At 32.9% G+C, this 27,319-nt stretch overlaps 5 protein-coding genes across 6 annotated transcripts; 2 read left to right on the forward strand and 3 right to left on the reverse strand.

The window, feature by feature from the left end:
- On the reverse strand, positions 1-452 carry LOC109328606 (glutaredoxin-C1-like). The gene has a single exon (XM_019562159.1). It carries the CDS (start codon positions 426-428, stop codon positions 27-29), a length of 402 nt encoding a protein of 133 aa, XP_019417704.1. The 5' UTR covers positions 429-452; the 3' UTR covers positions 1-26.
- On the reverse strand, positions 4,284-8,620 carry LOC109325609 (ACT domain-containing protein ACR4-like). The gene is made up of 8 exons (XM_019558063.1): positions 8,606-8,620; positions 7,128-7,262; positions 6,965-7,010; positions 6,751-6,865; positions 6,395-6,462; positions 5,561-6,166; positions 4,834-4,938; positions 4,284-4,628 (listed from the first exon to the last, which is right to left on the reverse strand). Exons 2-8 carry the CDS (start codon positions 7,199-7,201, stop codon positions 4,284-4,286), a joined length of 1,359 nt encoding a protein of 452 aa, XP_019413608.1. The 5' UTR covers positions 7,202-7,262; positions 8,606-8,620.
- Positions 9,049-15,858, reverse strand: LOC109330040 (glucose-6-phosphate 1-dehydrogenase 2, chloroplastic-like). Of its 2 annotated transcripts, XM_019564028.1 has the most exons (11): positions 15,562-15,858; positions 14,149-14,381; positions 13,953-14,047; positions 13,670-13,784; positions 12,382-12,587; positions 12,156-12,305; positions 11,953-12,073; positions 11,782-11,860; positions 10,212-10,362; positions 9,885-10,085; positions 9,049-9,562 (listed from the first exon to the last, which is right to left on the reverse strand). In XM_019564028.1, exons 1-11 carry the CDS (start codon positions 15,749-15,751, stop codon positions 9,307-9,309), a joined length of 1,797 nt encoding a protein of 598 aa, XP_019419573.1. In that variant the 5' UTR covers positions 15,752-15,858; the 3' UTR covers positions 9,049-9,306. The 2 variants fall into 2 exon arrangements, with proteins under 2 accessions (XP_019419573.1, XP_019419564.1); XM_019564019.1 differs by lacking the exons at positions 9,049-9,562; positions 9,885-10,085; positions 10,212-10,362 and adding exons at positions 10,468-10,981; positions 11,304-11,504 and having other exon boundaries at positions 11,631-11,860.
- On the forward strand, positions 18,898-22,041 carry LOC109330049 (probably inactive leucine-rich repeat receptor-like protein kinase At3g28040). Its single transcript, XM_019564040.1, has 2 exons — positions 18,898-20,455; positions 20,546-22,041. The coding sequence occupies exons 1-2, from the start codon at positions 18,918-18,920 to the stop codon at positions 22,020-22,022; spliced, it is 3,015 nt and encodes a 1,004-aa protein (XP_019419585.1). The 5' UTR covers positions 18,898-18,917; the 3' UTR covers positions 22,023-22,041.
- On the forward strand, positions 24,189-26,748 carry LOC109330059 (chitinase-like protein 1). Its single transcript, XM_019564050.1, has 3 exons — positions 24,189-24,628; positions 25,464-25,623; positions 26,092-26,748. Exons 1-3 carry the CDS (start codon positions 24,241-24,243, stop codon positions 26,501-26,503), a joined length of 960 nt encoding a protein of 319 aa, XP_019419595.1. The 5' UTR covers positions 24,189-24,240; the 3' UTR covers positions 26,504-26,748.

Consider the following 27,319-nt stretch of genomic DNA (forward strand, 5'->3'; position numbering starts at 1 on the left):
CATTAATACAAGAAATTAAGAAGTAACTAAAGCCACATAGCACCAGCTTGTTTGAGAAGTGGAACAAGTGAACCATTGATATGAGAAGCCAAAACCCTATCCATTGTTCCAACTAGCTTCCCTCCAATGAAAACCACAGGAACACAAGTTGAGTTTCCAAGAAGTCTCATCAATACACTTTCCATTTCTTTCCCCTTTGGATCTTCATCTAACTCAACTACACTAGGGTTAACACCCATTCCACAGAACAATGTCTTCAATGCATGGCACATGCAACAACTACTAATGCTAAATATCACTACAGCACTTTCAGATGCTAACCTTACAACTCTCTCCATTTGGTCTTCCATGTTCCTAACCCTCATGTAGTAGCCCCATGATGGCTCCATTTGGTAATGCATCATTCTCTCTTGATTCATGGAATTCATAGAAAGATGATAGCAAATGAAGTATGTTATGTATGTGTAGTTGTGAAAATGGTGAAGAGAAGGGTTCATTTTATAAGGGTCATAGCAAGTGTTTGAGAAGGATAAGGCTGAAATTTACAAAATGGGTCCTCCTTAAGGTGCTTTGTCTGTTGCTGTCTCACCGCGTGTCTAGTTGTTGTTTAAGATTCATAGACTTTGTTGTCTATTTTATGTCTTTAGTGTACTTTTCTCACCAATGGAAATCACAAAAAACGGTGTCTCATTTCCTGTCATAAACTTATATATTAATACGTAAATAAAATAAAAAAATTAAAAGCAAAATGTAATAGAATGAAATATTTCGGCGTATATATACTGGCATCCAGGTGCTCTAAATTAAAGTTGTAGTTGTGTTTATAGCAATTAGAGAAAAATACAATTTAATAAGATTGTAATTTCGATTATGGTAAGGTTTCGAGAGACTCTGTGGTTATAATTGTAGTTACAAAATACAATTAAAAAATGTATCATGTTTATAATGATTAAGCAAAGTATATCCCAAACTTTGTTCAGTATCAACTAAAACATGTTAGATTAATTAAAAAAAATAATTCATTATATTTTATGTTTTTTGGTTCATTGCTGGAACACCGGATAGAGATTGAGACACATTATAATGGTAAATCCGAACAAAGATTACTTATCTCGAATGACATTTTACTCAATGTTTCAAGTCAATTAGAATTTTATTTTCTATTACCTTTTGTTTTTTAAAAATATCTTTTATTCACGTGTCAATGTGTGATTGGCTTGAGAAAGAGAATGAGACACTGTTAAGAACAAGTGATTCCATCCATTCTATGACTGCATGCATATGATGATGCTTTGCATGCATATTTGTGAAACAGTGAAAAAGAAAACAAAAAAAGGAGAGAGGAGAATAGTTACTCTACGTAGCAAAAGTGAAAAGAAGCAGATTTATGAGCTGTGAAAAGTGGCTCCTAGTTCTGGGGTGTGTTTGTCCAAGTGTAGGAATATAATAATGAAGGGAACAAAGACAAATAAAAGTCAGAATAAATTTGGCATTTATTCAAAGTATAGTTAACAATGCTACTTCTGTTTTTTTTTTTTGTTTAATAAAAAAATAGAGGAATTCATTGAGTGATACTTGTAGTGTATAGTTATTTATCATTGAGTGAAAGTATATGCATAAAATAATATCTTATTATTATATATATACCATATATGTTATTGGTTTTGTTAATGTTTTAGAAGAAAAAAGGAAGATGAAAAGAAGATGAAAGGTATTGAAGAATAGAGAGACATAAGAATCACGCTTTTGTTGGGAAAGTGAAAAGGAATCATAAGGAGTGTAGTCCTTCTTGTCGACCACCCACATCTCTCTTTTTTTCCTTCTCTTTTCTCACATCACCCTTACGAGAGCATATCTGTTATTCCATATTTTGTACTACTTCATGTATCATACGATTTTGATTGATCAGAAAAATATTTAATAATTAAAATTTAACTTAAATATATTTTTTCTGACCAATCATAAGCGCATGACAAATGAAGTGACACAAAGTGTGGGACAACAGATATATTTGTGCTCGTTTTAATACAATTTTTCTTTACAAAAAAAGGAAATTTACTGATTATATATAAATCTTTACATTAAAAGTTCATAAATGTTACGCTCTAAAATTTATTTACATATTCACTCATTATATAATAAAAATAACATATGTAAAATAACACTTTTATTTATTAATTATTGATTTAGAGACTAACGTTTTCTTATAATGTAGAATTTTCTTAAAAGTAATTTCATAAAAATATATCATTAGTGAACGATAAGACTATCATACTTTTTGTACATTCAACTTAGTTTATTATTATCATCATACACAATTTCACAAAAGTAAATGTTTACTTTATTTAATCATTGTTCTTATGGTAAGCTATTACTTAAACTTTTCTAACAGTACATGATTGCTCAATCATATATAATCTTTGTTGCCGAATCAAGTATTTTACATAAAGTTTTCTATCATGCAGATTCATCAATCATATTTGTTGGTAGAGATTCAACAATCATATGATTCCCTAAGGGTGACATTCTTATTTTTTTAGGGGTGATAATTTTATCTTTGAGATACATCAACTTTATCATATAAGAAATAAGAGGTTAAGTTCAAATATACAATAAGATGTATACAGAAAATGATCATTGCATAATATATTTCTAAATTGAAAAATCAGAGGTAATAGAATTATATAAATAACATATATAATGTGATTCAGAAAATAATATTTATACCGATAGAATAATAATTTTTTATACATCATTATTCATGAATTAAATACTATTAAATAATTTTAGTATACATTATTTTATCTAATCTAATGAGAAAAACTTACATGGATACATATATAACATGTCATGTTTAAAAACAAATGCATTTATGTCTTTTTAAACTATTATTTATGATTAAATTTTAATTAGAATTATCTTTTTTAATATGTCGTCATAATTTTATTAATGATCTATACATACATATATACGTCTAGAGACACAAGTCTTTCTCCTAATCTAATTTGTATTAAAAAACATATAATATAGATTATGAATTTATTGATGGTACATTAGAGACTAGGACCAACAAGGCGCTGATTTAGCTGTGTAAAGCTTACTAGATCGTCAAGGTCGATAATTCAATTTCTGGAAACGACATTTATTGAAAGAGACAGACACAATCTTGAGAAAAAAGATTAATTCTTTATACAAACAAGGAAAGAGAAAATCATGAATAGTAAAAAAATAAAATATAGAGATTAGGAATAGGATATAGGGGAAGGGGATGTTGACCTAAGAAATAGAAGAGGAAGGCGTGGCTGTGGATTTTGAATGACATGTTCCCAACATTTTCCTGAATCAGGCGGCGGAATAGTACTCACTATGCGACATTTTAGGATGAATTGTGCTCTTCGAATATGCATTGGAAATCACACATCTTTTCTTCTTTTTTATGTACTCTCATTTTTTGAACCCAATATACACTTCATTGCTTCACGACTCTAGGCTTTCATTTTTTAGGTACTTCATCAATTAAACTAATAAAAATAATGATTTAGATGGATTGTAGTTATAAGTTTAATATATGTGTGCTGTCAGTGTAAAAAATTTATACTGACAACATATCGTCTATCTTTGGTTTTATTTATTTTTATTTGACAGTCAATAATAATTAATATATAAATGGTGGTAATAAATTGACAATATAAAAAACAGTTATACTATTAATGTATATATATTAAATCTTTGTAGTTATTTAACTTTCTTTGCAACTGAATAGATCATGAATGGTTTAGTTCGATTTATCATTTCGTTTTTTTAGTTGATTTGTTATTTTGTTTAAGAAATAAAATATTACGTAGACTTATCTTTACTCAAATGTTATAAAAATTAGTTTAGTTAATATTTCCAAAACTATCTATCTAAAGGTGGGAAATGTCAACTAATATCTTATACGACCTTTGTTTTTATTCCTATTATTACAAGTAGAAACATGTATTCAAGATATGCATAAATATTTGATAATTTGACATAAAAATTATCTTTGATGTAGAGATTATTTTCACATCTACTTTGAAGGGAGAACAAATAATTTTAGTAAAAAAATAATTTTATAATGTGAATGGCAGAAAACAATTATAAAGACCCTTTTTCATTTCACTTAAGTATTTATTCCACAAGGTAAAACTAAATTACCATTTACAAATTAGTAATGCTATATCGTTCTATTATATCGTTCTACTAAATCTTCTTACTAAACCATCACTAATAAATAATAAAGTATTATGTTATAACATATGTCACTTTTTCATGGGTATGAGACCTAAGTTGTAAAGAAACTTTTCGGAGGTTGATAGAAACATGTTAGAAAAAGAGAATGTTCCTTTCTCTTTGGATGTAGATTTTAAGTACACATCTTGTTTCACATGCATTGTGGTTAAGCCAATCTCTTTACGAATTGCTTCAATTGTTTCACTCTTAACTCGAATTCCAGATGCATCAGTTACATAAAAAACATTCATGGCCTTGGAATCCTTTGTTGTAATCTCAGCACGAATGAACGAAAGACCGTTTTCGCGAAAAATGCGAGTAACATATGATAAAAGTCCAACCCTGTCTTCACCATGGAGTTCTAACTGTGTTCCCTATATCAAATACAGAATGATACATTATGTTTCTTTATTGAATTTGATAATAATATGCATGCAATTATATTACGTGTTTCCTAAGTTTCCTTAAGAAGAAAAAGTTGCATATTGATTAATAACTATAACTTTTGGCCTAAGATAAGTGTTGTTATAACACAAAGTAATAATATTAAGGAATTAGCATCCAAATCATGTTCAATACCTCAGAACTTCTTCGCCTAATAGCAGCTTCCAAGCACTGAATTACTCTTTGCCTTTCTGCTTCAGAATTTATAGGACATCCATCCATATGTCTTATATAGTATTCCTGTTACACAAGGCAAGACAGATTAGTGAAGTTTAATAGTAAACTATCAGGCAATCCACAAGCGGAGAGGTTGTTTCCAAGATTTGAACTCGTGACTTCATTATCAGTGGACAATAACCTTAATGTTGCACGAAACTCACACTCCTATTAGTAAAGTAGCAAACTAGTGAATAAACTAAATGCATACAAGAGATAAGAGTTGAGCTCCTCTCCAGTACTAGAATATGAGGAGAAAGATAATTGATTTTAACTTCAATTTTCCTCGTATAGTACAAGAGAGGATCCTCGTCTATATTAGAATGATTATGTGTAACTCAACCCTAAAACCTATTTCATCGGGTGAAGGTTGTCTAATCCTTATAAGCAATGGCTCAGCCATATTCTCATCTGATCTGATGTGAGAGTTATCTTAACACACCCCTAATGTTAAAACTGGACATCTGGAGCATGAAGTTTGTAGGACTAACATCAAAGAATAAGGAAACCAATCTAAACCATGATATGTAATCAACAACAAAGCCTTTAGATCTATAGCTACACATGTAATGAAGTGTGATATTTGTGTAACTCTAAGATGCTATGATACACAAGTACTAACTAGATTTCAATTCAAGGAACAAACCTGGTATGCTTCTGGTCCTTCAGCAATGACAGTTCCATGATATACAACATATTGCATGTCTGTGATTGTGCATATAGTATCAAATAGTAATTTTGGTCTGTCTAGACACTTCAAATTCACCACAGTGTATCCCTTATCTGCACAATCATCAACAGTTACATTGAGATTGAGGTTGTTCTTGTCAATTGATAAACCATTATCCATATCATATATGTCGTAATCGCGATCGGCATACATCATTTGATGCAGCCTCCTTTCCTTATGAGTAGAACCAACAGAAACAGCAGTGTTGGCACTCCTCTTATCTATGTCACCATTCAGCACATGTAATAGAAGCTGCTTAATCTTAGCGAGGCGATCTGGATTAATAATTGATGATCCGGTTGCCTCGTCCGCGATGTAAACAACCGATGCCATTCTTGAATTGTGTGTCCAGACTTCTGCTGCTATCACATTGCATTTGAGGTCTTCTAAAACAGCGAAAACCTCTGAAAGCAATCCTGGCCTATCTCGACCGATTAATTCAATGGTAGTATGTTCTGCTGTACCTTGGAACTCAACCGATTTTCTCAATGATAGGAAACTATGGCCTCTTGCACCCAATGACTGGAACAAGCATAACAAATTATCAGTAACAAGATTAATTCACATAGCTTCACAGAGAATGATGACATGCTAGAGCAAAATTTCAGATTCAAGTTTTAAATTTTAAAACACTAATTCTTTCTCAATTTAACTGCCAAGTTAAAGAGGAAATAAGGACTCTGGCACAATAATACAAGTATAAAATTTGTTCATAGTGAAAATGGTTTCAGATTAGTTTTGCAAATCTACCTGTTGAATAAGATCAGCTACATCATCTTGAAGAAGCTTATTCCCATTTTGATCAGTAACATGAAAAACTAGGTAGTGTGCAAAAACCATAGTAAAAAAAATAAAAATTAGATGAACATATATTTAGCAACGCAATGTTGTTTAAGAGAGTATATCAACGGAGGTTAGTCCAAGTCCTAACGGAAGGTGGAGACAAATAAAAACTATAGACGCAATAATTAAGACTTAGAGATAAACATAGTTTATGATAGAGCATTATCCATGTAGCCGACCGCACGGGAAAAATGTTTTGGTTATTGTTGTTTAGATGTAAGAAAATAGATAATTCAGAATTTACTTAGAAGGGTACACTATACCATCCATGAACCAACCACCATCAGAGGAAATGTAAGCTCTTCTTATAATGAGATTCATATCAATCAGAATCTGAACCACTTCCAACAAGCTCCCATGCTTGTTTGCACTATCAACCTGCAATTCCAATCAAAATTTTGGTTGCAAAATATACCCTTTTGAAAGCATAAAAGATAAGCCAATAAAAATCCAATTTTTCAACTTAGAAGTTAGAACCTTGATCAGAGTAGTTGTTTTGCTTGAATTGTTATCTACAGTAACTCTGCAACAAAGAAGGAACCATAATAATAAAACCATTTCAATTCAATAACAACATTAAAAGAAACAATGTACATAATCTATATGTTAGAACAATAATAACATGTTTGAGAATTGTTACCTTGGAGGATTCATTCTAATGACTAACTTCTTGAATTCATCATCCATGGACAAAGAAGAGCACCAAAAATCCATTGTGGGTGTGGCTGCAAACAGAACAGAACAGAACAGAACAGAACAGAGTGTGTTTGTGTTACTATTTTTGAATTTGATTTGAGTGTCTGGTTTGTTGAACTTTCCTTGTAACTCTGGGAATTGAGGTTGTTTCTCAGTGTTACACAACAATAACACACCAAATCAAGTAGTTAGTGTATAAATTCTTAAGACAAAATGATGTATGCAAAGTGTATGAATAATACAAATCATTGATAATATTTTATGGAAAAGAAAAGGATGTATCACCTCATTCATTTTTTAATTATTACTTACTATTAAATAAAAGTAATATTACAAATGAATAACCGATGATGCTCTAACTGTGTATAAATCATTTTTACATTGTTGCATATATATTACACTCATTTTATTATCATAGATTCTTAATAAAATAATACAAATGAATGATACATGATATATATGTTAAGTGTGTATAAATCTTTTACCGTTATATTACATTTATCAAAATCTAGCTTCATGTGTTAATGATATGGTATCAACTTATCATTTGGATTTGTACCAAAAAAAAAACTTATGATTTGGATAAAAAATTAATCTCTTAGATGATAGTAAAGAAGCATATCATATCTAGTTCTATAAATTGTGTCCATTTATTTCCTCATCATTATTTTAAGTTTTCATTTGATTTTGGTGGTTGGAGCTTGAGAATCAAAACCACTTACACATGGGTTAGATTCCAAGCTGGTTTTTTTTACTCATATAAGTCACTTATGAATATGTCATCATCTAAAGTTGATGCATATGCATGTTGAATAATCATCTAGGGTGGGTAGTTTTCTATATCACCCTTACCTCATCCATGTTGTTACTATTCATTTCTGATTTTCAAACAGAAATTTGTATCCAAGATATTCATAACTATTGAATAATCCAAAAGTAAACAAATGAGTTGGAATATCTAGAGTGTGTGTCCCTTTCGTATAAACCAATTATAAATGAGTTGGAATAAGTTATGAACATATAAAAGGATATAAGTGTCATATATCAAAACTCGTCATGACCTTAAATTCAGAATGACAGTAGGTGTGAATAGACAAGGATATAGTTTTTTTGGTTTCCACATGTATCCTCGTACCGGAGGCAATCCTGTCTGAGCTGAGAACATCCACAAGTATGAGGCTAACTCTCCCAACGGGTATTTTTTTTATCCACAAGACTCGAATCCGAGACCTTGCTTAAGGAGAATCAAGCATGTATCACTTGAACTAACACCCGTAGACAATGATAGTTTTGCTTTGTTTTAGGTTTATAGTTGGTTACATATGCAGAAAAATAAGAGTATAAAATATGCACTAGAAATGTTGGTTTCAATGATGGCTAACACATTATTTTCTCCTTTTTGGCCCCTCTTTATGTTTATACTTTATAAGGTGTGAGATTAGTAATAGTGTGACTAAACTGGTTTCAATTAGAAGAGTGTGAGCTACACATTTTATAAGTGGGAACTTGTGACTTATTCTAGTTTATTAGATTCATGCCCCTTATTAATTTTATATTTCTAGAAGTGCAATACATTGTTTATTAGTTCAGAATCATATTACATTACCTACCTAGATTGATTTCCAACTACTTGAAACATCCTCATCCTTCTTAGTGTCTCAATGTCAGGTCAGTACCAAAAGAGTGTACCACTCCATGTGGCACTTCCTCTGATCGATTGGAAAACATATATTTAAGTTTAAAATTTAATAACAAAGTATTTTTCTGACAAATCAGATAAAGTGACACATGGAGTGACACACTTTTTGGGATAGAAGATGTGCTCCCCTCGATCCCCAACCCTTTAATAGCAACAAGAAAGGGAGAGAAAAAATAAGAAAAAGTAATGATCTCAGTGCTTTATTACACTGCTTTGATGCTTTATTCATGTATGCCTCATACCTGTCTTCCAGGGAATTAAGTAACCATGCCAAAGCATGAAAAAATAATTCACTCCAATATGTAACTGACAATCGACGACATGAACCTTAGCTAACATCTGAGGTTAATCATAAAAAGCGATATTCTAGTGTACGAGGCTCCCACCTAATGAGGTTGATTATAATTGTAACAAAAATTCGGTATCAGTGGTCCACGTCTAGTCCAAGGTCACCCCAGCGTACCTTGTACTTGGCTGCAAGATAATGCGCGCCAACAGGACCGCGACTACCATATGGATAGTATTCTGGGATTATCTTTTTCTCTTCTAGCTCATTCAGTACAGGTGTAAACAATGACCAAGCAGCATCGAGTTCATCACTACGTATAAAGAGTCTTCTTTCTCCTTCAATGGCATCAAGAAGTAGTCTCTCGTAAGCATCTGGAATCTCTGTTGAATATCTGAAATAAACATGAAATGTTTGCTTTAATGGCAAAAGAAAATGTTCAATACAAAATGGAGTATTTTTAATATGGCAAATGGAGTTTTACAAGCAGGAAAAATGTTGTATTTCATTAACGGGGCAAGAAAAAACATTTACATTCCCGAAGTGGCAAACGTATGTAATATATAAGAGTAGATCGATGTTAAATTTTGCAAAGCCCATGTATGATGGTAAGAACAAAGTGAATTTGCAGCAACTAAATTATTTTACGGGTCCCATAAACGATTTTTTCAAGGGTCCTATAAACTTGATGTTTTATACTTAGTAAAATGAAATACCTTGCGGCGTAGTGAAGATTCAGCTTACTGTGGTCCAGCCTCATTCCCAGGCCTGGCACTTTGTTGTTGATCTTCAAATAAATAGCCTCATCAGGCTGAACTCGTATAACAAGTTCGTTTGTAGCCCGATCAAGATCAGTTCCAATATTCCTATTGTACAGATTGCCTGGCACATGCCTGAACTGCACCCGAATCTCAGCTCTGAACCCAAAAGCACAAAATAGTAAAGTAGTTATAAAAAAATATTATATATATTGAGGTATACATCGGTGACAGTGACGTTAAACTAACAAAATATATATAAGCAAATTTATTCCGACAACTTACCCCTTGTTATGTAACGCTTTCCCAGCTTTCATCAAAAAAGGAACCCCATCCCATCTTGCATTATCTATGAAGAGGGCAGCTGCCGCAAATGTTGGAGTTAAGCTGTTCTTTGGTACAGTTTTGTCATCGGTGTAGGCTGGATATGTAACACCTCTCTGACAAATCAGATAAAGTGACACATGGAGTGACACACTTTTTGGGATAGAAGATGTGCTCCCCTCGATCCCCAACCCTTTAATAGCAACAAGAAAGGGAGAGAAAAAATAAGAAAAAGTAATGATCTCAGTGCTTTATTACACTGCTTTGATGCTTTATTCATGTATGCCTCATACCTGTCTTCCAGGGAATTAAGTAACCATGCCAAAGCATGAAAAAATAATTCACTCCAATATGTAACTGACAATCGACGACATGAACCTTAGCTAACATCTGAGGTTAATCATAAAAAGCGATATTCTAGTGTACGAGGCTCCCACCTAATGAGGTTGATTATAATTGTAACAAAAATTCGGTATCAGTGGTCCACGTCTAGTCCAAGGTCACCCCAGCGTACCTTGTACTTGGCTGCAAGATAATGCGCGCCAACAGGACCGCGACTACCATATGGATAGTATTCTGGGATTATCTTTTTCTCTTCTAGCTCATTCAGTACAGGTGTAAACAATGACCAAGCAGCATCGAGTTCATCACTACGTATAAAGAGTCTTCTTTCTCCTTCAATGGCATCAAGAAGTAGTCTCTCGTAAGCATCTGGAATCTCTGTTGAATATCTGAAATAAACATGAAATGTTTGCTTTAATGGCAAAAGAAAATGTTCAATACAAAATGGAGTATTTTTAATATGGCAAATGGAGTTTTACAAGCAGGAAAAATGTTGTATTTCATTAACGGGGCAAGAAAAAACATTTACATTCCCGAAGTGGCAAACGTATGTAATATATAAGAGTAGATCGATGTTAAATTTTGCAAAGCCCATGTATGATGGTAAGAACAAAGTGAATTTGCAGCAACTAAATTATTTTACGGGTCCCATAAACGATTTTTTCAAGGGTCCTATAAACTTGATGTTTTATACTTAGTAAAATGAAATACCTTGCGGCGTAGTGAAGATTCAGCTTACTGTGGTCCAGCCTCATTCCCAGGCCTGGCACTTTGTTGTTGATCTTCAAATAAATAGCCTCATCAGGCTGAACTCGTATAACAAGTTCGTTTGTAGCCCGATCAAGATCAGTTCCAATATTCCTATTGTACAGATTGCCTGGCACATGCCTGAACTGCACCCGAATCTCAGCTCTGAACCCAAAAGCACAAAATAGTAAAGTAGTTATAAAAAAATATTATATATATTGAGGTATACATCGGTGACAGTGACGTTAAACTAACAAAATATATATAAGCAAATTTATTCCGACAACTTACCCCTTGTTATGTAACGCTTTCCCAGCTTTCATCAAAAAAGGAACCCCATCCCATCTTGCATTATCTATGAAGAGGGCAGCTGCCGCAAATGTTGGAGTTAAGCTGTTCTTTGGTACAGTTTTGTCATCGGTGTAGGCTGGATATGTAACACCTCCTCTAGTGTGACCCTTGTACTGGCCTACAACCACATCCTCGAGTCGTATAGGCCTCATTGAACGAAGAACCTTGACCTGACATCCATTAAGAAATAGAAATTCCAATAGTGAAAAAGCATGAACGTTTAAAAATCTGAATCCAAAGTAGATATATGACCATACAAGACCTTTTCGTTTCTAATATCCTCTGCATCCAAACTAACAGGGGTTTCCATTGCAAAGAGGGCCAGTATTTGTAGTAAATGATTCTGCATAATATCTCTTATTATACCATAATTATCGAAGTACCTACATACGGTAAAGATATGGAAATGAATAAGAATCACCCTGTGATCAGAAAGTGTTAGTGTTTCTAAGGAAGAAAAGTTACCCGCCACGTCCTTCAGTGCCGAAGTCTTCTGAGAATATCAATTGTACATTTCTTATATACTGTCTTGACCATAATGGTTCAAAAATGAGATTTGAGAATCGGAGAACAGAAAGGTTTTCCACGAGCTCTTTCCCAAGATAATGGTCAATCCTGCGCAATATTTTCCATTTTATATAATGTACTTCACAGTTCTTAAAGTTGCAAATAATCAGTTTAGTTAGAAAACCTGAAAATCTGATCCTCTGTCAGATACTGCTTAAGCGATCTCGTTAAAGCGGCCGAAGAGTCTGAATCACGGCCAAAAGGCTTCTCGACAATGACCCTGGTCCAACCATTACCCGAAGAAGCTGACAAGCTTGCACATTTTACAGCATCTATGAATATATTAGGAGGAATTGATAGATAATACAAGCGGTTAGAAATTCTCCCACCCTACAAAAGCAATTTTCGTATTAAAAAAGAATGGTTAAGTTCAGATTAAAAAATTATCACATGAGTTTCAATAAAAATAACATTAAATCAAAAAAGAACAAAAGCAAGTTCATTCATCCATCACTTGTCAGATATCACTCATTGTGCAAATAATAACTTCCTGCAACATGAATAAAGTACAAAGTAGGAGCAGCAGAAGGGAAAAAACGCAGCAACAAGGAATTACACTTATTAAACATTTAATCTTATTCACTTGAATTGTAACATGAAAAAACAGGTTTTTCTTTCAATAATATCATATAGAAAACTGTGGATAAGTTTTATCAGCAAGATTAGAACATCAAGGAAATTAACACTAACAGATGGCAGAGCCCAACCCATGAAAAGGGCCGGAATACATAGTAGTTATCAACAATAGACATGATGGCATATATAATAGTTAATTAGCGCTAATTCCTTTTCCAATGTTTTCTATATTCTCCACCCTGTTTTCTTCATCATTTTCATCTGCTCTTGACATCGATAAGTTATTTAGCTTTCGTTGACAAATTTTATTTCTTCTCCATCGGTGAAATAATTCTGCTTCAGAAAACTAGATAATACCTCTTTCCCTTGCATACCAGGAATCAAGCAGCAGGAAACTACAACAAATAACATGGGGAAGGACCCAAATACATCCAAGTAAACTAGTGTTATAGCTGTATATACACTGCATTACAAACATTGGGCTACATGCACAGCATAGTATAAGGCAATCTACAAGCTTTATTTATGAATGTGAACATAACAACACATACTTCAAGAACATTTTATTACGGTGACATCATTATCCATAAATGACTCTAAGCTGAACCTTAGACATTTAGACTTTCAGTTTAAAATTATTTTACTCATCAGATTAATCATTATGTGGGCCGAGATAGTGCAAGCACTTCATGGTCCATGAGACCACGAATGATTATCTGCTCCACCAATTCTGGGTTAAATTTTGCATACTTCCTACAGATAAAAGCACATGGAGGCATTTGAACCATCTAAAGGTATGGATTATAATCATTAAGATTATCAGCTTCTCCAATTACCTCATGTTCCTTCAGTTTTTTGTCTAGTGCTGCAAAGTTTTCCGGAGAATCATACTGACCAGAATGGTAGAAACATCTTTTAAGAAATTCGTCCATCTTTTCACTGCAGTTCTCACTGAAATTCAACAACATAAAATTTCAAACATTAAAGATGCTCCCCACGAGCATAAAATAAGGAAATCAAGTTAAACGATCATAGCAACTCTATTTTTGTGTCATTACTAACATAAATGGCATTAAAGCTAACGAGAAGGCCAAAGAGAACAGTTGAGGATATAATTACCTCCTATCAATTCTACAAGTGAGGGTCTTGCTAACCATATTTCTCAGCTCGGCATTAGTCATCTTACTTCGAGCATAACCATAGATAGTGAAGTTCTGCCATAAACCAATTCATCAATTCAAGCCCAACCACACACACAGAATCAAATCTCCCATGAAACATAAAGACAAATAAAATTATCTACGGAAACCCAAACCTTAGGGAGACAACCCTCATAGTAAAGTGCAAAGAGGGCTGGAAATATCTTCTTCTTGGCAAGGTCCCCAGAGGCTCCAACGACAGTAATACTAACAGTGGACTCATTTTCATCCTTTTCAAAACCGACTTCACCTAGAGACTCCTCCAATGACGTAACTGACGATAATTTAGATTTCAATCCCTCGATAAAAGTGTCATTTTCAATGGGGGTTACTGCGGCAGCAGCGGCACCTACAATACATTTGTATACCATCTACATAAGGCCACTAAAGGAGATATGCATATCAACTCCACATAGCTGTATAAAATAATTATAAACATCACATTTTCATTCTCTCTGATCTCTCCTTTACACTGAAATTCTCATTACATGCCAAGACATTTACAAATCGACGGATCAAAAACATAAATATAGGTGACAACTAACAAGAGTTGGCTCAGCTGATAGGAATGAACTACGTCAATGAAAAGGTCCTTGGTTTGATTCCTACCAGTGCTTTTAAATCCTAAAGTTATTAATTCATAAAAATAGGTACTAGCAAAGTAGGAAGCACATATACTACAAGGGACTACATCGACATGGGAACTCAAATGTTTCTAAAAATTAAAGGCATGACACGACTATCTTACAAAAACATAAGATTAGTATAAGACTAACATTAAATCACAAATCTTAACTATTTTGTTTTTGTTGAGGTGAACATAAGTCATTGTAAACATGATAAAATGTTAACAGTTATCCATTTATTATAGCACTTTCATCTATAATGGTATAAAACATTCAAACAGTAAATGCAAATATCTAGTGCTTCATAGTTACATGAGCCTGGTGAGGCATGTAGCATGTCCTAAAGTTTCAATGGGGAGTAATTAACAACTTCTCTCTTAAACCTTTCTTGGTCAATTACATACTACATATATTGTAAAAAGCACTAAAACCAGCGGCTCAGTACACGAGACTTCGACCTAGTGAAGTCTGAGCATATCAGATATATACAGTCTTATCTTCACATAGCTAAGAATTTATCTACATGATTTGAATTTATTTACATTCACCCTCCCAGCCCAGTAAGTCGGAGACTCATGCACTGAGCTGCCCATTTGAACTTGCAACCTCCATGTCACAAGCCAAGCAGCCTTACTGTTACGCCGAGGAGGCTGTACCATTCCATCGGTCGAGAATTTGATTCCACGAGAAATTGAACAACAAGCTGCAGAATTAGGCTATTTGTTACGAGTGTCCGAATTGAAGTATTTTCAAAAAAATATTCATATTGCAATTCTTTGGTTTCAAAATCTGACTAGTATTAATTACACAAAGTGGTATTTGGTTAAAAGCAGTAACGATTCAAAAATTAAAATCAATAAACATCATAAGAAGAAGAAGAAGAATCTAATGAAAAAAGCGAACCATGATGTTGGTGGGTCTGAACCGGGATATGATGAGAACCGGGTTGAGATTTGAGAGAGGCTTCAGCTGCAACAAAACGCTTTGGCGATGAAGAGAAAGTAACGCATTGAATAAACGACGAAGAAGAAGAAGAAAAAGAGGATTGAAGTGATGGATGTAAACGACACTGCGTTGAATAAAGGGTCGCCATAAGAAGAAGAGAAAGAATAAAAGTGAAGTGTTTGTGTTTGTGTTGTTAACAAGAAGAGGAACAACCTTGATATCTCCGAAAGGTAGGTCACTTTTCCTCACTCTCATGCACAAACACAAAATAATCGTCTTTCATTCACTCCAACCATATATTTTTATACAATATGAACGTCATTTCTAATATGTATTGTTTTTAACCCACAAGAAATTGATTTAATAGTATAAAGTTTTGTTAGATAATTATGGTTGAAAAGGTTTGATTCTTGTAAGTAACAGTCACAAACCCCACAAAGAAATAATTTCATACTCATGAATACTTTTAGTAGTACCAAATTGATATTTATATGATCTTTGATATTTTGATTTTTCTCAATGATATAACATGTTTAAGTGAATGATATATTAATATATATAATTAAAAAAATTATTAGATCGTTAATGTAGATATTATTTTCTATGCCTACCTACCCCAAACATAAGGGAGCTAGTTTTTTTAGTTTTGGGTAATACCAAATTGTCACTAATTTAATTTTAGGAAATGTTAACTAGTATGCTATACTAAAAATATTCTTTAAAAGTATTAAATGGGCATTAAAACTATTCCATTAATGTTTACCTTTTTATTTTATTCTTGTTACATTTAAAATTGTGTTACACGTTTAGTATAGTAGGAAGAGTACTTTAGAAAACTAGGTTTTTTCTCTCGGACAAAAAATGGAGGAGGAGGAGTTATCCGCAACTAGGATGGAAAATGGTTGGCATGCTTCTCTTATATGTTTAGAATTTGGTCTCTCATCCTACAAAGTTGTTTGCTATATGACATAGGTTTCAGTTGGCTTGGAACTAGGGTCACGTTGTAAACTTAGAGAGTGGTTATCTTGAGACAATCAACTTCATCATTAAAAAGATGCATATTACATAGAACAAATTATTCAAAACATCATTGATTTGCTTTAAAAAAATTGTGAGGTTTATGTTCAATATATTTTTTAGAAAATAAACATGATGACAGATTTCATGACAAAACTTAGTTTGGATCTCCAAGTCTCTCTGAAGCTCTAGGATGCACCACCACCAGGAGCTCTCAGCATTCTAAATATGGTCATATACCATATTCTTTAGTTTATATTATTGATATTACAAGTGCAACAAACAAATATAACTTATGATGTTGCATGAGTGAATAATATGATGTAATAACAAAAAAAAATTTATATTATTGCAAACTTATATTATTATGACTTTTAATATTATTATCATGAGATTGTTGGCAGACCATTTTCTAAGTTTCTTTATCGTCTCTATAAATCATAAGACTTCCTTAGAAATATTGTGACCTGAGACAAATTATCAACTATATAATTTAGGAAGCATGAGAAACAAATACAAACATTTTTCAATTGATTTGATGTTGTCACCATGTTTTTCATCGTCAAAATGTAGAAAGTTTTTTTGTGTTCAGTTTGGAAAATGTGGTTTTCAAACCTAAGTTCAGAGCTTTGGAGTCGATCACAAGTCGACGAAGGTATTAACACATCATTCACTCATATTAAAATGATACTCTATTAATTACATGATTTTGGGTTGAACATTAATTAATAAATTGGTTTAACTTCTACTTAAGAAATTAGTTAATTACTTGAAGGAGAATTGATAGTATAAGATATCTCATTGGTCCTAAATTCACTTCCAACTTTGAGATATAGTAGAAACAATATTAATGACCACAATCTTTTGTGGCTCAAAGTGGAGATTAAGATATGACACAAGTCATAACTCACTATTAGGTTCTCAAGATAAACTATTAATTAAACATTTAATTTATTACATAAAACATATTTTTAGGTAAAGTGAAATTAATAGCAAAAGATACTGCATTAGTCGTGCATCGACTTCCCCACTTCGAGAGAGCAAGAACAATACCGATGGGTCTGCTACATGTGGGTCATTGAGTAGCCAATAGATCCAGGGGGAATTAAAAAAAAATACTAAAACAATTGTGAGTACGTTATGCAATTGTGCATCTTTCTTATAATCTTCTATGTTATTTTTTATAATAAAAAATTGAAAGAAAAAAATATGAAGTTATAAAACATAATTTAAATTGTTGATTAAACAAAACTCATTTTACTCAAACAAATATACAAAACAAAATTATTAATTCAATATTATGATGAGAAAATTATTTAATAAGAAATGATTAATCAACACAATATTACATCATATTTATGAATTAATCAACATAACATAACTGTTTAACAACATAACATTGTAATGAATTACAGACATAACACCATACTTAATAACATAACACTACATTTATGGAGTAACATATATTATATTTATGAATTAACACTATAATATCACATTTATGATTATTATCATATATTATATTTATGTTAGTGCATACATACATAGATATATACATACATGTATATATACATGGATTTAGGAATTATGGGTTCAGATATGTACGAGAGTAGTATCTCATTAGGTAGATCCATTAATAGTGAGTTTCAAAATCTTCGATACCAATTATATATAGGTCCAAAAACATGTATTCAGACCAAATAACTGCCAATAATATATGTGGGTCCGAATACTCATTATCATTCTTAGTTATATGGTTCATATTTTATCGAATATATTAGTTCATGATTCATGAAGAATTTATATTTATATGAGAACAAGAGGTTGAAGAACACGACAAAGCCTTTTTGTGTTTGGACAAAAGCCTAGTAAGTTGTGTTGGGGTGGCAATTTTGTCACTAAGCTAAGCCATGTTTCATTGATGGGGATCACACGTGTTCAAGGATGTCTCATTCTCTATCCCGAACTAATCATATATTAACATGTGGATAAAATAAAATTTGTAAAAACAAAAAGTAATAAAATGGAATACTCTGATTGGCTTGAGACATGAAGTGAGACACGATTTAGGACAGGTTATCTCTGTTTTCGGGACCAAAAATATTTGATCACGGAATATACTTAACATTATTACCATATTCACCCATAATTTATTTTCCAAATTCCCTATCTCAAACCCCATTTTAGTAAATTATTCTTATTCTTTCTCGTGAACACACATGTAATATCATTTTCTATAAGCTAGTAGTAGTGTAACATTACATCTACCATTCAATATAATCTCAGGAAGAAAAAGAATGACAAGTTTTCAGTTTCATTGGAAAGTGTTAAGTTTGTTGATTTCAGTTTCCTATTGCTTAGGAAACAATGACATGCAAGTTGAGTTGAATGATGATGTTCTTGGTCTGGTTATGTTCAAATCAGACATTCATGACCCTTTTTCTTATCTTGCTTCATGGAATGAAAATGATGTAAATCCTTGTTCATGGAAATTCATACAATGCAATCCTCAAAATGGAAGAGTTTTTAAGGTATCATTAGATGGTTTAGGATTATCTGGTAAGATAGGAAGAGGTCTTGAAAAGTTGCAGAATCTTAAGGTATTGTCCCTTTCATATAACAACTTCAGTAGTAGTATTAGTTCAGCACTTACTCTTCCTAGTACTCTTCAAAGGTTGAATCTTTGTCATAATGGTTTTTATGGTCCAATACCAAGTTCTTTTGTGAATATGAGTTCAATAAGGTTTCTTGATCTCTCTGAGAATTCATTTTCAGGACCAATCCCTTACAATTTTTTCGACGGCTGCTTTTTCCTTCATTACATTTCTTTAGCTAGGAATATGTTTGAAGGGTCAATTCCTAGCACACTTTCTAGATGTGCCATTTTGAATAGCCTTAATGTTTCCGATAACCGATTCGATGGTTATGTTGAGTTTACCGCGATTTGGTCGTTCAAAAGACTTAGGAAATTGGATCTATCCAACAATTCTTTATCTGGGTACTTAACTAATGGAGTTTCAGGCATATATAACCTGAAAGAGATCCTCTTACAAGGTAACCAGTTTTCGGGTCAATTACCTTCGGATATTGGCCTCTGCAGGCATTTGAATAGGTTGGATTTTAGTGATAATCAGTTCAGTGGAGAACTACCAGAATCACTTGGGAGGGTTAGTTCATTGAGCTATTTCAAGGCATCGAATAATCTTTTAACCGGTGAATTGCCGCAGTCGATTGGTAATATGACAAGTCTGGAATACCTTGATCTCTCAAACAATCAATTCACTGGAAGCATCCCTCATTCACTAGGGGGACTAATATCACTGACTTATCTAAGCATTTCAAATAACAAGCTTGTAGGAAATATTCCGTTGTCAATGGTTTCTTGCACGAAGTTATCAGTGATTAGGCTCGATGGTAATCGTTTCAATGGCAGCATACCGGAGGGTCTGTTTGGCCTAGGATTGGAGGAAATAGACTTTTCCAATAATGATCTGACAGGTTCAATTCCAGCAGGCTCAAACAGGCTCTTGGAAACTCTCACCGATTTGGACCTTTCGAAGAACCATCTCCAGGGAACTATCCCTGCAGAAATCAGTCTTCTTTCGAAACTGAGATATTTGAATTTGTCTTGGAATGATCTTCATTCACAGGTGCCTCCAGAATTTGGCCTCCTTCGGAATCTAACGGTTTTAGATCTACGAAACAGCGCCTTATATGGCGTTATTCCGGATGGTATATGTGATTCAGGCAATTTGGCCATTCTTGAACTGGATGGAAATTCATTGAAGGGGTCTATTCCTAATGAGATTGGGAATTGTTCATCTCTTTACTTATTGTATGCCTCCTATTTCTCAAGATCTAGTATCATTTTCGTATACATTCCCCGCCTCGAAAGATACTAATTCATATCGATTTTTTTATGCAGGAGTTTGTCTCACAATAATTTGAGTGATGCTATTCCAAGGTCAATGTCAAAGCTAAACAAACTCAAAATCCTCAGATTAGAATTCAATGAACTAAGTGGAGAGATACCGATGGAGTTCGGATTGCTACAAAATCTTCTTGCTGCGAATATATCGTATAACAGGCTCACTGGCAGGCTTCCAACTGGTAGCATATTTCCGAACTTGGACAAAACTTCATTGGAAGGAAACCTTGGTCTCTGTTCACCTTTGTTGAAGGGTCCATGTAAGATGAATGTGCAAAAGCCACTAGTGCTTAATCCAAATGCATTTAACAACCAAGCAGGTTCTGATAGACACAGAAGTGAATCATCGATGTCTAGCACAATTCATCGCCACATGTTCCTTAGTGTTTCTGCTATCATAGCAATTTCGGCATCTTTTGTAATCATATTAGGAGTGGTTGCTATTTGTATACTTAATGTTTCTGTGAGGAAAAGACTATCATTTGTGGATAATGCTTTGGAAAGCATGTTCTCAAGCTCTTCTAGATCTTCAAGTCCACCCTCAGGAAAATTTATTCTGTTTGATTCGCATTCCTCGATTGATCGGATCAGCAATCTAGAATCCTTGCTCAACAAGGCATCTGAGGTTGGTGAAGGGGTGTTTGGAACAGTGTACAAGATTCCCTTAGGATCACATGGTAGAATGGTAGCTATGAAGAAGCTTATAACCTCAAACATAATCCAATATCCCGAAGACTTCGACAGGGAAGTTCGGATCCTAGGAAAAGCGAGGCATCCGAATCTAATAGCATTGAAAGGATACTACTGGACTCCTCAGCTTCAGATTTTAGTAACAGAATATGCACCAAATGGTAGCTTGCAATCCAAGCTACATGAAAGGCTTCCTTCAACTCCTCCTCTTTCATGGCCTAATAGATTCAAGATTTTGCTTGGAACAGCAAAGGGTCTAGCACATTTGCACCATTCGTACCGTCCACCAATAATCCACTACAACATAAAGCCAAGCAACATCTTACTCGACGAAAATTACAACCCAAAGATCTCCGATTTCGGGTTGGCCCAGCTTCTAACAAAGCTAGAAAAGCATGTAATGAGCAATAGATTTAAAACTGCACTAGGATATGTTGCACCAGAATTAGCATGCCAAAGCATAAGGGTCAATGAAAAATGTGATGTGTATGGTTTTGGAGTAATGATCCTCGAGTTAGTGACAGGAAAAAGACCAATTGAGTATGGAGAAGATAATGTGTTGATATTGAATGAACATGTAAGGATTCTTCTTGAACAAGGAAGTGTATTGGAATGTGTGGATTCAACAATGAATGAGTATCCAAATGATGAAGTGCTTCCAGTTCTGAAGCTTGCAATGGTTTGTATCTCTCAAATACCTTCTAGCAGACCTTCTATGACTGAAGTGGTGCAAATACTTCAACTCATTCAAACTCCAGTTACTCATAGGATGGAAATGTTTTAAGTACATACGCTTTCGATAATCTTTTCACTTGTGATGACCGAAAGATTAGGTAAAAGTCTCGTGTATTGGGTCGTCTTTTTTATGACTGAAGTGGTGCAAAAACTGCATATCTTAAACCCTACTAAGTAAAAGTCTGGTGTATTGGGTCGTCTTTTTTATTTTGTGTAATGTTTTTAACTTTCCTTCAGGATTTGGTTTGTGTGGACTGTTTAGTCAAGTACACCATTGATTTAAGTTAGGTGTTCTGAAATTTGTATAAAGATACTAAAAATCAATGGGGAATTGAAGATGTTTTCAGAACATGCTCTAGGAATATAGAGTGATAGACAGGTAGATTTAATGTTCTAATAAGGTTAAAGAACTAATCTCTTTCGATATGTGTGATTACTTCTTCTAATATGAATTGTTCACAGAAATCGAACCTTCGACTTTTTAGTAGTGGAGCCTTACACCACTTGACAAACGTGTAAAATATTAATTGTGTATATGAGATAAATTATTGCATTTTCTGTTGTTGTAAATTTCAATGCTCCTGGTTCTATCAAAATTGTAATTTCTAAGTGAAAGATGCTTGAGTTTAAACACGTAATTTTCTTTGGATACCATATTTGAAAAATAATTTCTCTGATTTGCTTTTAATACATGTATTATACACGACTTTTTTTTTCTTAAAGCATTTTGAGTTTAAATCTAAAACATATAAACTTTCCTTTTAGTGATTAATCTAACATGTAAATATTTGTATTCCCTTTATTTCACTCAAATGTGTTTTTTCTCCCGTTGCATTTGTACATTTTGTGAAGAAAAGAATGTGATTGCGTGCAATATACTAAGCTAAGATTCGGAGTATTTAATCATTTTATTAATGTGAATGGGGACCTGCCGTCCCCAACCACCTCCCTGACCAATCACAATGAAACAAAACTGATAAAGTTAAGAATATTTAATTTTTTTAACACGCGATATAATATGATTGATTTGAGACAGAGTTTGGGACAGAGTTTAGGATAGCAAATCCTTGTCCCATTAATTTCATTTGAGATAAAGTTTCAGAGTTTGTTTGTTTATGATATTTTGTAGAGCTTGTTCAGTACAATACAACTATCAGTAGTTGATTAGTTCCTGTCGGCTGCCATAATTTATATTATTTCTCTCTATTGTTCACAATAATTAATCATTTAAGTTTCATTCTAGTATATGAGTATCTAGTAAAGTCTTATACCACAAGATTTTATAAGTACGGAAAAGAAAAATAAAAGAACTAGTATTTTGTTTAATTAATATTAACAATTAATAACATATGTCTTTTAATTTTCCTCTTTTCTATTTATTTTATTTTATTAGCTAATATTCGCTATTTATGACCGATCATAAGAGTGGTATATGTTTAAAGAGTAGTTGATTTAGATTTTGAGATTCACTATGCCTCAGAATTCTATAAATATTTACAAATATACTATAGATTATGTACTAGTAGGTTCAAATTCCAACTCACATCATATTAAATAAAACCTGAATATTTACTACTCATTATTGGCATATGACAAGAGTGATCTAAAATCTAACATTTTTCATATTAATCTTGTATCTATTATCATAATACCTAATTATCAATTCAATAAATAAATTGTATACCGATTAACTTATATATTATGATAAATACAATAAATTTGTAAATACAAATATTACTATTTATAAAAAATAAATTATTTACTAAAATGTTTCAATGGTTAACTATATCACTAACAACCAGCCCTTTCACTGTTTAAATCTTTAATATTTATTTTGAATAATATGAAAAAATTCCATATAAACAAAACTTGATCAATATTTTTAAATTTTGATATCATTATATGATAATACTATATGGTATTCATAGTGATCAATAGGTTCATGATTACCCCTCCAAACACGTGTCGTTCTCGGGAATTGAATATGTTTGTGAGATTTAGTGGGATCTTACAACATTTATACCGATGATTTCCTAAAATAGCACATGGCATTCCACAGTGTCCCCAAGGTGTCGGTGGAGTCTTGTCTTCAATCCAGTCTGTTCTCACTTCAACACCTAACTCATTCATTCATCATTCAATCCTCACCGTCCATCTCTCAAACATCTTCCACACTTTAATCACATTCACTAACACCATCTTCCACTACACTTTTATCATAATAATAACAATTCTCATTCTTCTTCTTTCATTCATTCACAAAAACAATGAACATAACCAAAACCATTTTCATTCTCACAACCCTTCTTTCTCTCTTCACACCCTTCATCAACTGTGATGAATCAAGCACCAAAACCATTGTTAAGTACACTAAGAGTGGTAAGAAACTATGTGACAAAGGTTGGGAATGTAAAGGTTGGTCTATATATTGTTGTAACTTGACTATAACTGATTACTTTCAAGTTTATCAATTTGAGAACTTGTTCTCTAAAAGGAATACCCCATTGGCTCATGCTGTTGGGTTTTGGGATTATCATTCTTTTATTAATGCTGCTTCACTTTATGAGCCATTGGGATTTGGAACTACTGGGAATAAGACTATGCAGATGATGGAGATTGCTGCTTTTCTTGGACATGTTGGAAGCAAGACAACTTGTGAGTGTTCATTTCTTTGTTCTATGATGTTTTTATTTATTGATTTATAATGTTGTGTTACTTATTATGATGGGTTTTAATGTATGAAAGTGGGATCCAATTAATAGATTTGTATCAAAGTGTAATCTAATAGATAGATCTAGTTTGAAGCCAGATTGGGTGGTGTAGGAAATTTTGAATTTTTATTTTTAACTTCATATAACTAGATGGTGTTATAGTTGATCTATATCATAGAGATTCGACAAGGTTTTATCTTCGTTGTCGAGTCGAGTCGATACTGTAACACAAGCTTTACCTTTTATCCAGGATTAAGACCGGTTAGGTAAAGACATGGTTGTTGTTGTTGTGTATAACCAGATAGTGTTTGGTCTGCTTATTGTAGTTATTTTTAGTATGGTGTTTGTTTATGACTGCAATGAAAATCTTGCTGATAGATCTTTTGAAAAATATATAAAAAAAAGTTTTTTCTCCCAAAAATTAATCCAATGATATTGCATTTATAGGTCTGAAATTTCCACTGCAAAGAGGAAGGGTATGTGGATATAAATGGGGTGTTTTTAGATTTCATTTATTGGAATATAGTTATGCAGAAAATGTGGATCTCTAAAGTTTGAGGCTTTGAATGAATCATATTATTGTAAAAGCTGATTTATGTTGCATAAATTCCATTTTCTGTGTGGTTGTATGGTTGCTTATGAACTAAGCTAGGCGAAAGTTCATTCTTCAGAGACATTTGACTTGGATTTTTTGTTCTGTGACTCACAAATAGTGCAGTGGTTTGATTCAATTGTGCTTTATCGATGTTGTCGATGATTCTTATAATATTTGATCCCAGGTGGTTATGGAGTTGCAACCGGAGGACCTTTGGCATGGGGTCTTTGTTACAATCATGAAATGAGTCCTAGTCAGAAATACTGTGACGACTATTACAAACTCACTTACCCTTGTAATCCTGGTGCTGATTACTACGGACGCGGTGCTATACCTATTTACTGGTATCTACTTCGCTCGTTTCATATCTTTCGATGTTTTAACTTTTTCCATGTTATTACAAACTTTTTGATGTTTTAGTCAATACACGATTATACTTTACTTTCTAATTATACATTTACTTATTACTCCTGTTTTTCATCCCCTATTTCTCCATTTTTTTCAATTCAGTTTCGACTATGCATTAAATGAGTATATTTTTGTCAAATTGTATTCATTTTTTACATCATTGACTTCTTCGACTGTATATAAACTTTCGGAAAGTTGTATTCAACTAGTATCACATGCACATTTTCGTAGAAATAAAGAATTGGAATAAGAAAATGTGTATCGGGTTACATAAATGCTTTGAAATGATAGCATGATTTGTGTGAATAAACTTATGTGTGTATCACAACATATATTTAAATCTGTGTATACATGATTGTGCTTGTTGAATTTTGAAGCTGTACTTATTAGTATTGTCGATATAGGAACTACAACTACGGTGCCGTTGGAGAAGCGCTGAAGATAGATTTACTAAGCCATCCAGAATACATAGAACAGAATGCAACCCTTGCCTTCCAGGCTGCAATTTGGAGATGGATGACACCGATCAAAAAGTCGCAGCCATCCGCCCATCAAGCCTTTGTTGGCAACTGGAAGCCTAGCAAGAACGACACACTGGAACATCGTGCTCCCGGCTTTGGCGTTACAATGAACATTCTCTACGGAGAAGGTGTTTGTGGACAAGGTGATGTTGATCAAATGAACAACATTATTTCTCATTATCTGTATTATCTTGATCTTCTAGGTGTTGGTCGTGAACAAGCTGGGCCCCATGAAGTTGTTTCATGTGCTGAACAAAAAGCTTTCAACCCAATTACCAAAGCTTCATCATCTTAAATTGGATTATATTTATTAGCATATATATGATATTATTATTGTGCCAAACCCTTCAAAAATGGTAAGTTAATAAGGGTTGTTAAAGTTATTGGTATGCAATGATTTTTAAATGTGTGGCAGTGTGTGGATTCTTTATAACTTCTCTTCATTGTTGGTGTAGAAGTAAAGTCATTTGTAATATTATCACACTTGATGAAAATAACTTTATCAGGTATATATGTAAGTTATGCACGGTTTTGTTATGATACATTAATGTTGTAATGTAAATTTGAATTTGTTTATTTCAAATAAAACATATTCTGAGTTCAGAATTTTGCTCATAATATTGTTGTTTATGCTCTATTTATAAGCTCTGTTTATGCTCTAATCTAATTTCTCTTAGAGTGTATGATTATTCCTCCCAATATGGAGTATATCTATTATTCCATTGGGTCACTCTATGTGTCGGTAACTGTTTGTGATGATTGAAAAATATATTTAAGTTAAAATATTTTTCTGAATAATGACATATAGAATGATTCTGAAACAGAATATATCAATCGCTTTCAACAAGTGTGTTATATGAATATAGTTTTTATTATAAATTATTTGGGGGGAACAATAATACAATCTTAATTAGCCAGAGAAGATCGTCACACAAAGTATTTTGCATCATCACAATATTTTGGTTATGAAAATTGATTTTAACATGCCCATGCTATAAATATAAGAAAATTTATATATTGTTAGTATAAAAATTTAAATATACTCAAAATTTTATTTACTATTCATTTACATTATTTTTTAAATAATCAATAATGAATAAATATAAACGAT

This window comes from Lupinus angustifolius, chromosome LG02, assembly GCF_001865875.1.
Source record: "Lupinus angustifolius cultivar Tanjil chromosome LG02, LupAngTanjil_v1.0, whole genome shotgun sequence".
NCBI lineage: Eukaryota > Viridiplantae > Streptophyta > Magnoliopsida > Fabales > Fabaceae > Lupinus > Lupinus angustifolius.

Excerpts from the sequence above, each read along its gene's own strand:
- LOC109328606 (XM_019562159.1), bottom strand. The coding sequence starts at position 428 with ATGAATTCCATGAATCAAGAGAGAATGATGCATTACCAAATGGAGCCA.
- LOC109330049 (XM_019564040.1), top strand. The coding sequence starts at position 18,918 with ATGACAAGTTTTCAGTTTCATTGGAAAGTGTTAAGTTTGTTGATTTCA. Across the intron at positions 20,456-20,545 it reads TGTTCATCTCTTTACTTATT|GAGTTTGTCTCACAATAATT; the intron begins GTATGCCTCCTA and ends TTTTTTATGCAG.
- LOC109325609 (XM_019558063.1), bottom strand. The coding sequence starts at position 7,201 with ATGGATTTTTGGTGCTCTTCTTTGTCCATGGATGATGAATTCAAGAAG. Across the intron at positions 7,011-7,127 it reads ATTAGAATGAATCCTCCAAG|AGTTACTGTAGATAACAATT; the intron begins GTAACAATTCTC and ends TCTTTGTTGCAG. Across the intron at positions 6,167-6,394 it reads TAGCTGATCTTATTCAACAG|TCATTGGGTGCAAGAGGCCA; the intron begins GTAGATTTGCAA and ends TGCTTGTTCCAG.
- LOC109330059 (XM_019564050.1), top strand. The coding sequence starts at position 24,241 with ATGAACATAACCAAAACCATTTTCATTCTCACAACCCTTCTTTCTCTC. Across the intron at positions 24,629-25,463 it reads TGTTGGAAGCAAGACAACTT|GTGGTTATGGAGTTGCAACC; the intron begins GTGAGTGTTCAT and ends ATTTGATCCCAG. Across the intron at positions 25,624-26,091 it reads GGTGCTATACCTATTTACTG|GAACTACAACTACGGTGCCG; the intron begins GTATCTACTTCG and ends TTGTCGATATAG.
- LOC109330040 (XM_019564028.1), bottom strand. The coding sequence starts at position 15,751 with ATGGCGACCCTTTATTCAACGCAGTGTCGTTTACATCCATCACTTCAA. Across the intron at positions 11,861-11,952 it reads AGGATATTAGAAACGAAAAG|GTCAAGGTTCTTCGTTCAAT; the intron begins GTCTTGTATGGT and ends AATGGATGTCAG. Across the intron at positions 9,563-9,884 it reads AATCTTCACTACGCCGCAAG|ATATTCAACAGAGATTCCAG; the intron begins GTATTTCATTTT and ends TGTTTATTTCAG.